The sequence below is a fragment of the Lissotriton vulgaris genome, chromosome 4_1 (assembly GCF_964263255.1).
Source record: "Lissotriton vulgaris chromosome 4_1, aLisVul1.2, whole genome shotgun sequence".
NCBI lineage: Eukaryota > Metazoa > Chordata > Amphibia > Caudata > Salamandridae > Lissotriton > Lissotriton vulgaris.
This window is the reverse complement of record NC_141691.1, coordinates 989279595-989293329: the sequence shown is the minus strand read 5'-3', so window position 1 is coordinate 989293329 and position 13735 is coordinate 989279595. Positions and strand designations below refer to the sequence as shown.

The window sequence follows — 13735 nt, the reverse complement described above, 5'->3', positions numbered from 1 at the left end:
GCCTGTGATAAGGCGAAGCATGTTGGTTGTGCTTGTTTGTGTATACTAATGAAGAATACGATTAAAAAGACAAACACAGATGACCTACTTGTCTTGTTTTGTTTTGTGAGCAACCTTCTCTTTGCCTATTATACTCTGTTGTTGTTGCCTCTCCACGATGTTCAAATGTCTCTAATGTTTGTCCATTTGTTTGCTGGTCTTTAGAGGTGGGCAACAATTGCTTGGAACCCAGTGATCACTACAGGTGGTGCAGCAATACGTCCCCGAGCAGCCAGTATTTGTTTAACTAGACTCTTGTCATACTGCCCACGACTGACTGACCGGGAATAATGTATCAATTGTAGAAAACACAGAACAATATCATTGCAATGGGTAAAAACTCTCAAAGCCAGACAATACTCCAATCCATCCGATCCAACATGCCCCACACCAATCTGTCCCACTCCAATCCAATCTGCCCCACTCCAATCCAATTTAACGCCTTGGCTGCTATGGGGTTTTCCCGCTGTGCGCTGGAAATTGACATTTTCCATTGTTCATGACAAGGTCAGCTCGTCAAATGCACAGTGCAGGTAACACCCATGACGAGCTGACCTTGTCATGAGCATGGAAGGGTTAATCTACCCTAATCCAATCCACCCAACCCAATACACTCCACCCATACCAATCCCCCAACCCACTCCAGTCCACCCCATCCAATCCATCCCACTTCATCCCACTCTACGCCATTCCACTTTTTGACACCATTCCACTGCACTCTACGACACTCTCCACCACTGAACTACTGACCTCTGCTCCCCTCTACAACGCTCTACTCTACTATACTATACTCCACTCTACTTCCCTATCTTCACTTGACGACACTATACTCTACTTCCCCATCTCCTCTCAGTGACACTACCTTTTAGCCGTGCTGAACAGCAGCCACACTGGTGTGCAACATGGCTAAAGCACATTGCCAAAGGCAATAGCACTTGTTTACTGTTGATTTCCCTCATGGTACCACAAACATTACCTGAAGCAGGCACAAATGAATACAATCCCCCATACCTCCGTAAATACATATTAAGCTTGTTATTGCAAGTTCAAAACTGCACCGATTTGCAGACTGTAGGCCACTTATTCTAGCTATCCAATTTGCTAATGGGCAATACTTTTATGTTGGTGCCCTGGCCTATTTTCTTCTCAGTCCAACCGTGAAGCTGTTGATGAAATATAGGAGGCACTGAATTGGGTAAGTAGAGCGTTGTGATGGCTAATGAAACGTTCTAGCCATACCAACACATTTGTACTTTCTTCATTCTTAGGTACTTCGCATGTATAACAATGAAATAATTATGTGGCAGGCGTTTATCTTTTTTGCTTAATTAAACTTAATATTATAACTTTGTATGTGCATATCCCTTGGAAGTGTTTAGGGAGGCATAGGGTTTTTAGTCTAGGCTATAATTAAAGGAACAAAAAAAGGAGGTTTAATGCTTTCCTCTCCCAAAATTATTTGAAAGGGCGCCGCAAACGTTCTGTTTCCTGGTAGGGTAATTGCTTCCTCCTTAGAGAGGACTCACTGCCTGAGGGGAGGGTGGGGATAAAGAGCCTCCCTTGGAATAGGCCCGCCTCTTCTAAACTGCTATTGGTGAGCAAACGAAAACAAGGCGACGCTACTGTATATGATGAAAGCTATGAACAACATTTAATAAAAAAAAATCGAGCAGGCTCGCGGTTCTTAGCTTTGATTGGCCCGGAAGGAAGTCGATCATGGTGACAGACGTGCAAGAAAGCGTCTGCAAGGCTGGTGAACTCAGCCCGTGAAATTGGCTTGAGGGTTTTGACAGGGGGCGGGTGCTGTGCAGGTGCTGCTGTCAGGGCACTTCAAGAACCGCAACAGAAGCAGTGACGGGGAAGGAAGCAGAGCGGACTCAGCTCCACAAGAGCAGTGCCTACGGCTGACAGTTCTTAGCCCCACTACAGCATGGCAGGAGGTAAGATCTGAAGTAGCACAAAGTAGCCACAGGTACACACTGCTGGCTTGTTGTGACTGCTCAAAGTCTTATAAATATGCAGCGTCCCTACTTTAAAAACGTTTCACAAGAGTAGCCTACGTGGAAAAACATTTTTAAAAAACGGGAGGGTTTAGCCGCAGTGTTGTAGAGGGTGCGGTTTCCTGAGCAACGCCCACATACCGAGGGCACGGGCTGTACGGAACATTTCATCCTCCTTCCATGAGGGGGTGGCTGTTTCGTGCCTTTTAGTGAAGGGCGGCTGTGACGGAAAAATGAAGACTACGACGTCACAGAAGTGTCCTTCTAGGAAATGCACACCTTACTTTTCAAGTGTGCTTGGAACACCCCCGGCTCTTTACGGCTGCTTCACGGAAGTGGTAACACGTACAAGAGGGCGGAGGGGGCAGAGTTTCCAAGCTGCCACCTCAGTGATTCGAGCGATGCCTTTCTGCAGCAGCATCCTTGGCTACTTGTACATTGTGGTGTGCTGGTTGTCCTGTCAGATGTAAATCAAACAGTCCTTAATTTTTGCCTTTACTTTTTAGGCCAGTTGGAAGCTGTCCCCATGTCACGAAGGTGACTTTCAGCCAGCAGCACAAAACATGCTGCGTCTTGTAAATTTCACTTTTCACTGTTATCCTATAAGATAACTACAAGTACAAAGCAGTCCCGTTTCCCATGTCTGTGAGTGTATAGCTGTCACCTTTACCGGGTCCGTGAGCGATATGCTGCTTGAGTTCAGTTTTTTTCCTTTGAATTCTGGGACTTTTAGCTCTTTTTAGTGTGAAATAAACTACTACCAGTACTTCGATTCAAAGAAAAAAATTCGACTGGAGAAGCACATCATGCATTGACCTGGGAAACTTGGCAGAGCTGTGAGTGGGTAGAGTCATCCGGGCAAAGTTTTTTCCTTTGCATGCTGTATCTTGTGGTTCTGATTTTTATTCTAGGATATACAGGACTACAGGTCCCAAAATGCTTAGCAAAATACCTGTCTGGATGAATTAGTCACACATAGAACTAGGAAACTTGAGAGCTCTGGCAAGTACCTGAATGCAGAGTTAAATAATTGTTGGCACCTTAACATGAAAAAAGAACGATTGATGGACAGAATGCTGCACAATGTCAAACAATCACCCTAGTACAGAGATCTGAGCCAAAATCCATCCTTTGTTTGCTCCTCATGCCTTTCCAGTTCAGACCCAGCAATGTGCAAATCAGTCTTGACCCTGTTACCCATGGGAACAGTCCAGCCCGAACTGCCAGGCCAGGTCTTCCCTGGAACAGAAACAAGCACCCTGAGACCGGTTTCGGGGCATCACCCCTCATCAGCCAGGCTAACTTGACTCTAGTGGCATGGAGAGCACAGGACCCATGTCTGGGCATACTCGTCCCACTCGGGGTGACATATGCAAAAAGAACAATTGATGGACAGAATGCTGCACAGTATTTGATTTGCTCTGCATTCCGGCCATCACCTGTGTGTCTTTTGCTTTCTCGCCCTAAGTGCACCGGGTATGCCAAGACGTGTGTCTCAGTGTGCCTCTAGAGTCAAGCTAGTCCCGCTACTAAGGTGTGTTACCCTGAAACCGGTCCCAGGATGCTTCGTTCCATTATAGGGAGGACCTGACTTGGCAGTTTGGGCTGGACTGTTCCCACGAGGCACAGGGTCAAGACTGATATGCATATGGCTGGGTCTAAACTGGGGTGGCATGGTGAGCAAAAAAACGATGGATTTAACCCAGATCTCTTGACTCTGGGTGAATGATTCATTTGCTCTACCATCCGTCCTTCATCTGTGTGTCTTTTGCTTTCTCACCTTAACATGGGGCATATTCATAAATCTGCTATTGCAGTTTACCTTGATCCATTCATTTAGGGAGGCAGATCAGCAGGGTGTCAGACTAGGCAGCAATTAAAAACTTTGAAAGGGGTCCCTATTCCGCCCAGTATTCATGTCCTTAACTTTGCGGTCAAAAACAATGAGCATAAGGGTGTAGCTTCTGGGGAGGTGGTTGAGATGTTACCCCGCCCACCCTAACAAATGTATTTTCTGATAAGTAGCTGGGTAGAGGTGCTTTCAGTCGGGTTGTTAATCTATTCAAACATTATGTGCCAACGTGAAAGTTGAAAGATCTGAAGTTCACACCCCAAAGTTTTACTGGCCTAGCTACGCCACTGACTGAGCAGTGTCATAACTAGGGTGACCACCTGACATGGAGCCAACATCCTGACAGGACTGTAAAAAATTCAGGACAAAGGTTCAACATTTAGGACAAAAGGTCAGCATTACAGACCCATTCAAGGAGAGGCTATACCCCACTACTTTATTAGTGCATTTATGTACAATGTTCTACATAGCACTATTTATTCGCTATGGTCTTTATGTAATTGCCCCTAGGTATGCTAGATTCAGGTGGCACATTGTGTCCTTGTTCAATAGTAAATAATGCTCTTGAGCACGGTGTCAAGGGAATCACCCCATCCAGATTTACCCAACCTTTCTTGGAGAGAAAGCAACATTTTGAATATGTTCCTAAACATTTTAAAAATTCTTCAAACAGTTTGTGAAACATTAAGGTAACTATCTTGTTGGTCTCTCACCGTCAGGTAACTACATGCAAAATATACACACATTAACTGAAAAATAATGAGTTAAACTAATCAATGAGAAATTAACTATTTTATGGACTGAAACCTCTACTGGTAATGTTATCACTAACATAAGTATTTGTAAAGCACACATTTACCCAGTAGGGCATCTTGGCGCTGAATAACAGATGTTTATGGTTACCCAACTCAATAGTACTCATTTTATCGACCTCAGAAGTATGAAAGGCTGTGTGGACCCACCAGGATTTGAACCTGCGACCATAAGGTCAAACACAGGCCTCACTGTCGACGCATTAGTCCACTAAGGCGCCAGACCCAGCAGATATTGAATCTTGTTTGGTACAGCAGGGAAGTGTGGCTTGTGTATTTTTAGTGCTAGGAGATCCCTGAAAGCACTGTGAATGTTTAAGCCATTATTTTAAACAAAGCAATACAAAAGGGGATGATGGACGGAGCATTTGAGCCAATCAAACACTCACCACCAGTCAACTGATCTGGATTTAATTCATCACCATTCTTTAGCTCACTCAGCCACCCCAGTTCAGACATGGCCATATGCAAATCAGTCTGACCCTGTGCCTCATGGGAACAGTCCAGCCCGAACTGCCGAGCCATGTCTTCCCTGGACCGGAAACAAGCATCCTGGGCCCGGTTTCGGATTCATAATCCTCCTCAGCCAGGCTATCTTGAATCCAGTGGCCAAGTGAGCAAGGGACTCACGTCTGAGCATACCCTGCCAACTTAGGGGGAACAAAGCGATACAAAAGGGGATGATGGACGGAGCCTTTGAGCCAATCAAACACTCACCCCCAGTCAACTGATTTGGGTTTAATCCATCACCATTCTTTAGCTCACTCAGCCACCCCAGTTCAGACATGGCCATATGCAAATCAATCTGACCCTGTGCCTCATTTGAATGAGGATTATGAATCCGAAACCGGTCCCAGGATGCTTGTTTCCGGTCCAGGGAAGACATGGCTTGGCAGTTCGGGCTGGACTGTTCTCATGAGACACAGGGTCAGACTGATTTGCATATGGCCATGTCTGAACTGGGGTGGCTGAGTGTGAGAAGTTGGCCTGATATATGATGTCTCCAATTCTGGGGGCACCTTGTATCAGTCCAAACAATCCCTTATGGTGATGGTTGTAAGTCAACCTTATAGACAAGCTATCCTAAGGGTAGCATGGACTAAGCAGCCTTAAAGCCTTAACTCAAGAGGGCATGTGAAGCAAGCTGTTTTACCAATCACAATCCTGTAATATCAAATGAAAGGACACCACACAAGTTATATATTATAAAAATATATGTATTTATTACTAGAATAATCCTCTATACTCTTTATGAGTCTAGAAGCACAAGCGTTTAAACAAAAGCACAGTTAAACATATAAAAGTTGCACAATTATGAATGAGGCCCAGGGGCCACTCAAACCATATATTAAAATAGTGGTATAAGTATCACTAATCGAACAGTGGTCAGGCCTAGGGCCTGGGGAATCGCTGGGACCAATCGGGACTAGCAATGCTGAAGTCGGGAATAGCCAGCGGGATTCAGGTGCAGCGCTGAAAGCACACACATGCACCAATGCAGAGTCAATGGTGCGTAAAAGTTATCAAGTTACTGTTTTAAGAGTCTTCCGACTGACCTAGAAGGACAAAACTTTAGACCTAGACACAAGAGGTGTATACCAATACAGTAGCACCGGCGTTCAAGAGTTACCTCCCCCACAGGAAGCGGGTGCACAGGTGCAAAGTCGTGTTTGCCTTCGTCGTGTGGATCTTTGGAGCCTGGAGATGATGATGCTGCAGGCGGCCAGAAGAGAAGTGTCCGGTGCGATCCAAGGGTGGATCGAAGCTGAAGGGTACCTGAAAGCAGAGGGGACAGAGTCCGGGTCACTCAGCAGTGACCAGGGTGGAACCAGAAAGGAACCAGGCAATGTCGGGCGCAAACAGGTGGTTGTCGAGAAGCTTGTCTCCGCTGCCACATGGACTCTGGGGCACCGAGGATGTCCAGGAGTAGATCACGAGCTGTCCCACAAAGGTTCTCGCTGTCGGCGGTGTCGGCTTCCGGATTGAAGCAAACAAACCTTGGCAATTGCAACCCACGCAGGATTCGAAGACCGCTTCTTTCTTGGACCAGGAAGGTCAGAGTGGGTGCTCCATTTCAGGGGAGCGAGGGCCAGTCCAGAGCAACCGGACTGGTAGAGAAAATTCAATGGTTCGTCGGTACTGGGGCCGCTAGCCAACAGGCAAGCAACCGGACCAACGGGTTGAGCAGAAAAATGCAAAAGGGCCCCACGTAGCACTCGTCAAGTGTAGAGGGGTGAGCTTTGGTGCAAAAGCTGCTCAGGGCTAGGGCTTCTCAAACCCCAATGCACAGCATCAAAAGAGCCTCGGGAGCTGCACGGTCAGCACTTCGTCGTTTTTCCAAGATGGCCGGCCCCCCGCTTCAGGTCGCATCCACGGGTCTCAGATTCGCTGGGACTGTGGATCGGGTTGTTGGAAGGCAGGATAGCTGGGTCTTGTTGATCTCTGTTGCTCGAGTTCCGGCAGGAACTGCAACAAAGCAAACAGTGAGGCGCTGGATGGTGCCTGTTTGCACAGGGTGGTCAATCCTTGACCACAAGGGAGATTCTTCAGTCTTCTACGTCGATTAGGATGTCGAAGGGTCCAGAGTTTTGTTTCATAATTTTCAGTCAGGATAATCTGATGTGCGTTGGCACTGCTCCCACTCTTATACTGATCTAGTGGGCTGGATTACCTGCTAGGTCCCTCCTATGGGTGGGACCCAGGAAGGGGGTGGTTACACCCCTTTCCCTTTGTCCAGGGTCATGCTGGGACTGGAGCTGGAGTGCCCCAGAACCGGTTTGACCGGATTATGCAAGGGGAAGCCTTGTGCGCCCCAGGCAGTGTCTAGTGTCTTTCAGCCCTCCCTGCCCCAATACACTATCTCCTGTCTGGGGAGGTGTAGCACCTCCCTGCGACAGGAAACCCTTTGTCCAGGCCTCCTCTGCCAAGTTTCGGTCAGCAGCAGGAGGTCAGACTTGTGTCGGTGGCAGCAGCATCCATTTTGTGATGCTGAGGCTCTGGTTAGGATTAACCGTGTTTTAGTAAAGTAACATGTCTTCTCCCTCTAGGAGGGTGGGATGCTATACCCGTCACCAGGACTGGCGAGGGGATAGTATTCCAAATCGTATGACACCTTACACGACATGTTTTGATAAAGCCAAACCAAAGTTAGCACATAACCACGATGGATTATAATGCACTTAAGAGTATATAGTATGGCATTATCCTGGAAAAGCTAAGGGAGTTGGTCCCGACAGCTGCAGACAGGCTCAGCTCATACTAGAGCACCATCTCACATAAAACCAAGCACTCTGCCTCCAGGCTAGTTAAGGCCTGCCATAGGAGTGACTTATAGGTATATATGTGTCCAGATATAGGTATACTATATCAAAGCAAGGGGTGATTACACCACCTTGCCACAGCTGAGTGATCAGCCAGTTGTGTCAATTTAAGGACCATCCAGGGGTGGCAAAAGATATGCTGCAGCCCCTGGTAGGCCTTGGATGCACCTATGCCCTGGGCACCTATGGTGCACTGTATAGGGGCTGACAAGGTGCCCAGTACCAAATTGGTTATGTACCTATAGTACATGTCTGTGAATTTAGAGAGAGAACAGCAGGCTGTGGGTCTGATTAGCAGGCCCACAGCCACATTAAGTCGAAAACCAGTGAAGCAAAAAGCAAAAATTGGGGTGACAATAGGATAGCAGACCCTACTCTCCTACACTGAGTGAGCTAAAGAATGGTGATGGATTAAACCCAGATCAGTTGACTGGGGGTGAGTGTTTGATTTGCTCAAACGCTCCGTCCATCATCCCCTTTTATATCGCTTTGTTCGCCCTAAGTTGGCAGGGTATGCTCAGACGTGAGTCCCATGCTCACTTGGCCACTGGATTCAAGATAGCCTGGCTGATGAGGATTATGAATCAAAAACCGGTCCCAGGATGCTTGTTTCTGGTCCAGGGAAGACATGGCTTAGCAATTCGGGCTGGACTGTTCCCATGAGTCACAGGGTCAGACTGATTTGCATATGGCCATGTCTGAACTGGGGTGGCTGAGTGAGCTAAAGAATGGTGATGAATTAATCCCAGATCAGTTGACTGGGGGTGAGTGTTTGATTTGCTCAAACGCTCCGTCCATCATTCCCTTTTGTATCGCTTTGTTCGCCGTATGTTGGCAGGGTATGCTCAGACGTGAGTCCCTTGCTCACTTGGCCACTGGATTCAAGATAGCCTGGCTGATGAGGATTATGAATCAAAAACCGGTCCCAGGATGCTTGTTTCCGGTCCAGGGAAGACATGGCTTGGCAATTCGGGCTGGACTGTTCCCATGAGGCACAGGGTCAGACTGATTTGCATATGGCCATGTCTGAACTGGGGTGGCTGAGTGAGCTAAAGAATGGTGATGGATTAAACCCAGATCAGTTGACTGGGGGTGAGTGTTTGATTTGCTCAAACGCTCCGTCCATCATCCCCCTTTTGTATCGCTTTGTTCGCCCTACGTTGGCAGGGTATGCTCAGACGTGAGTCCCTTGCTCACTTGGCCACTGGATTCAAGATCGCCTGGCTGATGAGGATTATGAATCCGAAACCGGTACCAGGATGCTTGTTTCCGGTCCAGGGAAGACATGGCTTGGCAGTTCGGGCTGGACTGTACCGATGAGTCACAGGGTCAGACTGATTTGCATATGGCCATGTCTGAACTGGGGGGGCTGAGTGAGCTAAAGAATGGTGATAGATTAAACCCAGACCAGTTGACTGGGGGTGAGTGTTTGATTTGCTCAAATGCTCCGTCCAACATCCCCTTTTGTATCGCATTATTTTAAATAAGCGTTATACACAGTATGACCTAGACTGCCACTAAATGAACATATTCATTTAAGTTAAAGATCAAAGGCCAGATTTTTGACCGGGGCATTTAGCGACTTGCAAATTGAGTTCAATTGCAAGACACAATTTGCAAGTCCCTAAATGCCATGTACAACTGTGTCAAAGACACTGTTTGCGATTCCCAGTGGGGTCGCAAATTGCATGCCTCATCAACATTCATGAGGCACTCATAATTTGCAACCCCATTAGCAATGGATGGCCCTCCCAGGAATTGTGGCCTGCTGGGGTGAGCAGACCTCAATGTCTGGGGCTTCTTTTCAATAAAGCAGGTTTTTTTTTTTAAAGGCATCCCGTTTTCCTTAAAGGAAAATGGGATGCTTTAAAAAAAAAGTTTTCGTTTAATTTTTTAAGGGCAGGTAGTGGTCCCTGGGACCACTGCCTGGCCCTAAACAGTATTTTCCCCTGCATTTTCAAAGGAGAAGGAGCCCCCTGGGGACTCCTTCCCATCTGCAAGTGCATTACCACCCTCTTGAAGAGGGCAGTAAATTGCGAGTGTTTTGTGACCGCAATTGCGGTCACAAAACATTCTTACAAAGGGTAGCATTTCGCTATTATGAAGAGACCCCCTTGGAATGCCCGTTCCTAATTGCGTGTCGCAGATCCTATTTAGCGAGTTGCAAATTAATTGTGACTTGCTAAATAGGGTTTGTACATGGCCCTATTAGTTTTTGCATGCACAAACGGGTCGCCAACCTGCTTTCGCATGCAAAAATGGGTCGTACATCAGGCTCAAAAAGTGCATCTAAAGTGGAGATGTCAGCAATATGCAGATTATATCAAGTGCGATTTTGTTTTTGTACGGCACATTAGAAGTACGCTTTCCATAGCCCAGCTTGGAACACCTTTACAGTACCTCTCAAAAGAAAATATCTTGTCATCATGGAGCTTTAAGTGACTCAATTAATTAACTCCTCCCAAGCAATCATTACATTTGCAAATCAACCAATTGCACACATTTGCATTTGTTTGGAGTAGCAGCCACCCTGGCAAGAAGGCTTTTTTCTTTTTAGCTTTCTTCCCCTCCCTCGGGATCACAGCACAGGAGACTCCCTCCCACCTTCTTCAGCTGGGGAATCTCAATTGTAGGAATTAACTTTTGTCCTTTATCTGAGAGACTAAAATGACGGGCAAATGCCGTCCATCAATTACGGACAATGATGTTAGGGCTAATTTACAGACAATCCATGTAAATTACGGACGGGTGGTCACCCTAGTCATAACAATGACTGTAAGTGCCCTTAAAATATCGATGCAATCCCCATTTACATTGCACATTTTAGGTCATCTTGCATTCTCTGAGTTTTTTTTAAAAATAGGTTTCTGTCGGTTCCTTTTCGTTCAGAATCTGACTCTTACAGTGAACTGAGTCTCCTGTAAGTGTGTGGGGGAGTTCAGGTTGAGGATGGGTGAAGATAATGGGACTCAATTGTTTGCTCTGGAGCTGAGCCTGAAGGCCTACAGGTGTCCCACTGTGATGGTGCCTGCCAGTTCCTAAGGTGTTCAGACTAAATGCACATTCAATCATTGGCCTCTCTGCATAGCGCTCAGAGCGTTGGTCACACGTGCCAGCTCTAATTACCATTTTATGTTAAAGTTTGTGTAGGAGGTACACATGTGTTGCAATATGGCCAGGGTTAAAGAAAAGAAAAATGTGCTTACAGGCTGGCTTGTGTGTTCTGGGGATGGTGAAGTAGATGAAAGGAAGTAGGTGCAGGAGGAGAGACAAATAAGGCAATGCTAGAGAGGCGAGAGATGACGACATGTGAGAGATGCAAAAGTAGGTTTTAAGAATGATGTGTGGTGGAAAAGGGTCTCTAACAGAGTGAAAGATTGCAAAGTTAAGGATTGTGAAGGGGAGAATGGGAGTGATTGAGACAATCCACAGAACATTACCCTTTCCATAGACATTAGTAATATTTATTTAACAGTCCCATTTTTGCAGACGTAAAGCAATGTAAATTCTAATTTATCTCAAAATCATTGTTATTACTAATTTATTTGAATCTGCTCTCTTGAATGCTTCTCTCACTGAGGCTTTCCTAACATCTGGAAACATGCGATGGTGGTTCCACTCCTGAGGAAAGCTAATGCTGATGTCTGCAACCTAGCCAACTTCCGACCCATTTCCTTGCCTCCCTGCCTCTCGAAGGTGCTGGAGAAGCATGTTAACCGTCACCTAACCACCCACATTGAATCGGCGAACGTCCTTCACCCTTCCCAGTCAGGTTTTCGGGCGGGCTTCTCTACGGAGCCCACCCTTCTGGGAGTCACGAAGACAGTCAGACGCCAGGTAGATAGAGGGGAGACAGTGGCACTCATCCTTTTGGATTTGAGTGCCGCTTTTGACACCGTCTCCCACACCATCCTTCTTTCTGCCTTGAAGTCTGTTGGTATATGTGGCTCGGCTCTTGCTTGGATCTCTAATTTTCTTTCTAATCGCACTTTTCAGGTCTTTTCCCCCTCTTCTGTGTCCACTGTTCACAACTCCCCATATGGTGTCCCCCAAGGTTCTATTCTCAGTCCTTTATTCTTCAACCTTTATGTTAGACCTCTTGCTTTTCTTGCTGAACAGTCTGGACTTTCTATTTTTTCTTACGCTGATGACACTCAAATCATTTTCTCTCTTTCTTCTAATCAGCACTCCCCTTCCTCTTCTCTTCGTTCTGGGCTTATTGACACCGCCAATTGGATGCTTACTAACAAACTGAAGCTGAATGGCGACAAAACGGAGCTGCTCCTGTTCGGGACGGACTCCGCTCTCTGGGGCCCGCAACATTGGCCTCAGCAAATGGGACCATTGCCGCCCCCAGCAACTACAGCACGTAATCTTGGGGTCCTCTTTGATAATCAGTTATCCATGAGGCAACATGTGGTTAAAGTCTCAGCCACCTGTACTACCATCATCAGGTGGCTGAGGAAGATCACATGGATGCTTCCCCCAGACACCCAGAAGTCAGTGTTCCAGGCCTTAGTGACATCGCGGCTGGACTACGGTAATGTACTTCTTCCGGGTGCCTGCAAGTGGGTCACCCGTAAGCTCCAAGTGGTTCAGAACATGGCTGCCCGTCTACTTTGTAATTTGCCTAGAACAACCTCAGTCTCCTCTTCCCTGCGCAGCCTGCATTGGCTGCGCATAGAATCTAGGTCCGAATTTAAAGCACTATGCTTTATGCACCGTATCAAAGCTGGAAAATTCCCTCACTATCTATCCACCTTAGTCCATCAATATTGTCCCTCCCGCACCCTTAGATCCTCTACTCATTGCAGATTCTCTGTCCCCCGTTTCAAGCGTGCTAGAGTCGGTGAGCGCTCTTTCTCCTACCTGGCGCCCTCGCTCTGGAACTCGCTTCCCATCCCTTTGCGGTCTGAAACATGTTATCTTAAGTTCCGCAAAGGAGTGAAAACCTGGCTGTTCTCTTGGTAACCTGTGTCTTGCACTCCCGTTTGCCCTCTTTTACTTCTGTTCTTCTAGCGCCGGGAAACCCACGGGTAGCTGCGCGCTCAACAAAATCAGATATAATAAGATATATTAATAATCTGCTAACGAGTATTATCAGAGACAATAGGTCTGACTTGTTTTAGATATGTCATTGTGTGATACTATGCGATGCAACAACAGGACACTCGCATATTTGGGACACTCACCCCACTATTGGTCATATGGCCTGATGTATGAAGCACAGATTTTTTTTTTATATTTTAAGCCACACCCTTAAATACAAAGGCTACGCCTTTTCTAAAGGATTCTCTTAGTGATACTTCTTTAGACAAGCTCCTGTTAGAGACCGCTCTACTTAATTTGTAAAATATTAAGTGCCATCTACCACCCTCCTGGTGAACCCCTTCCATTTGCCAAAGAACTCTCTGACCTTCTCACTGAATCGCCACTTTCCAACTTCAAAAATCTCTTCCTAGGTAATCTTAACTTTCATTGGAATGAACCCAATGATCCGGCAATCAAACTTCTCAATAACCTTCTCGAGATTAGCGACCTCAAGCAACTTTGCCACTCCCCTACTCACGCCAAAGGAGCCATTCTAGACGTCATACTCTCCAACCCCGATCTGACAACCTTATCCAACATCATCCCTATTGACTGGTCTGACCATCATCTCATTTTGTTCACAATCTCCCTTCTAGCCCCACCCGCCCTTATAAAAAACAA

The 13735-nt window shown here is 46.6% G+C and overlaps 1 protein-coding gene across 1 annotated transcript in view; it reads left to right on the top strand.

Moving 5' to 3' along the window:
- Window positions 1-1807: 1807 nt before the first annotated feature.
- Window positions 1808-13735, top strand: part of OTULINL (OTU deubiquitinase with linear linkage specificity like) — a 327060-nt gene continuing 315132 nt past the window's right edge. The window contains exon 1 of the mRNA XM_086965249.1: window positions 1808-1979. Coding sequence (XP_086821375.1) covers window positions 1970-1979 — 10 coding nt within the window. The 5' untranslated portion in view covers window positions 1808-1969. The remainder of the gene's footprint in view (window positions 1980-13735) is intronic.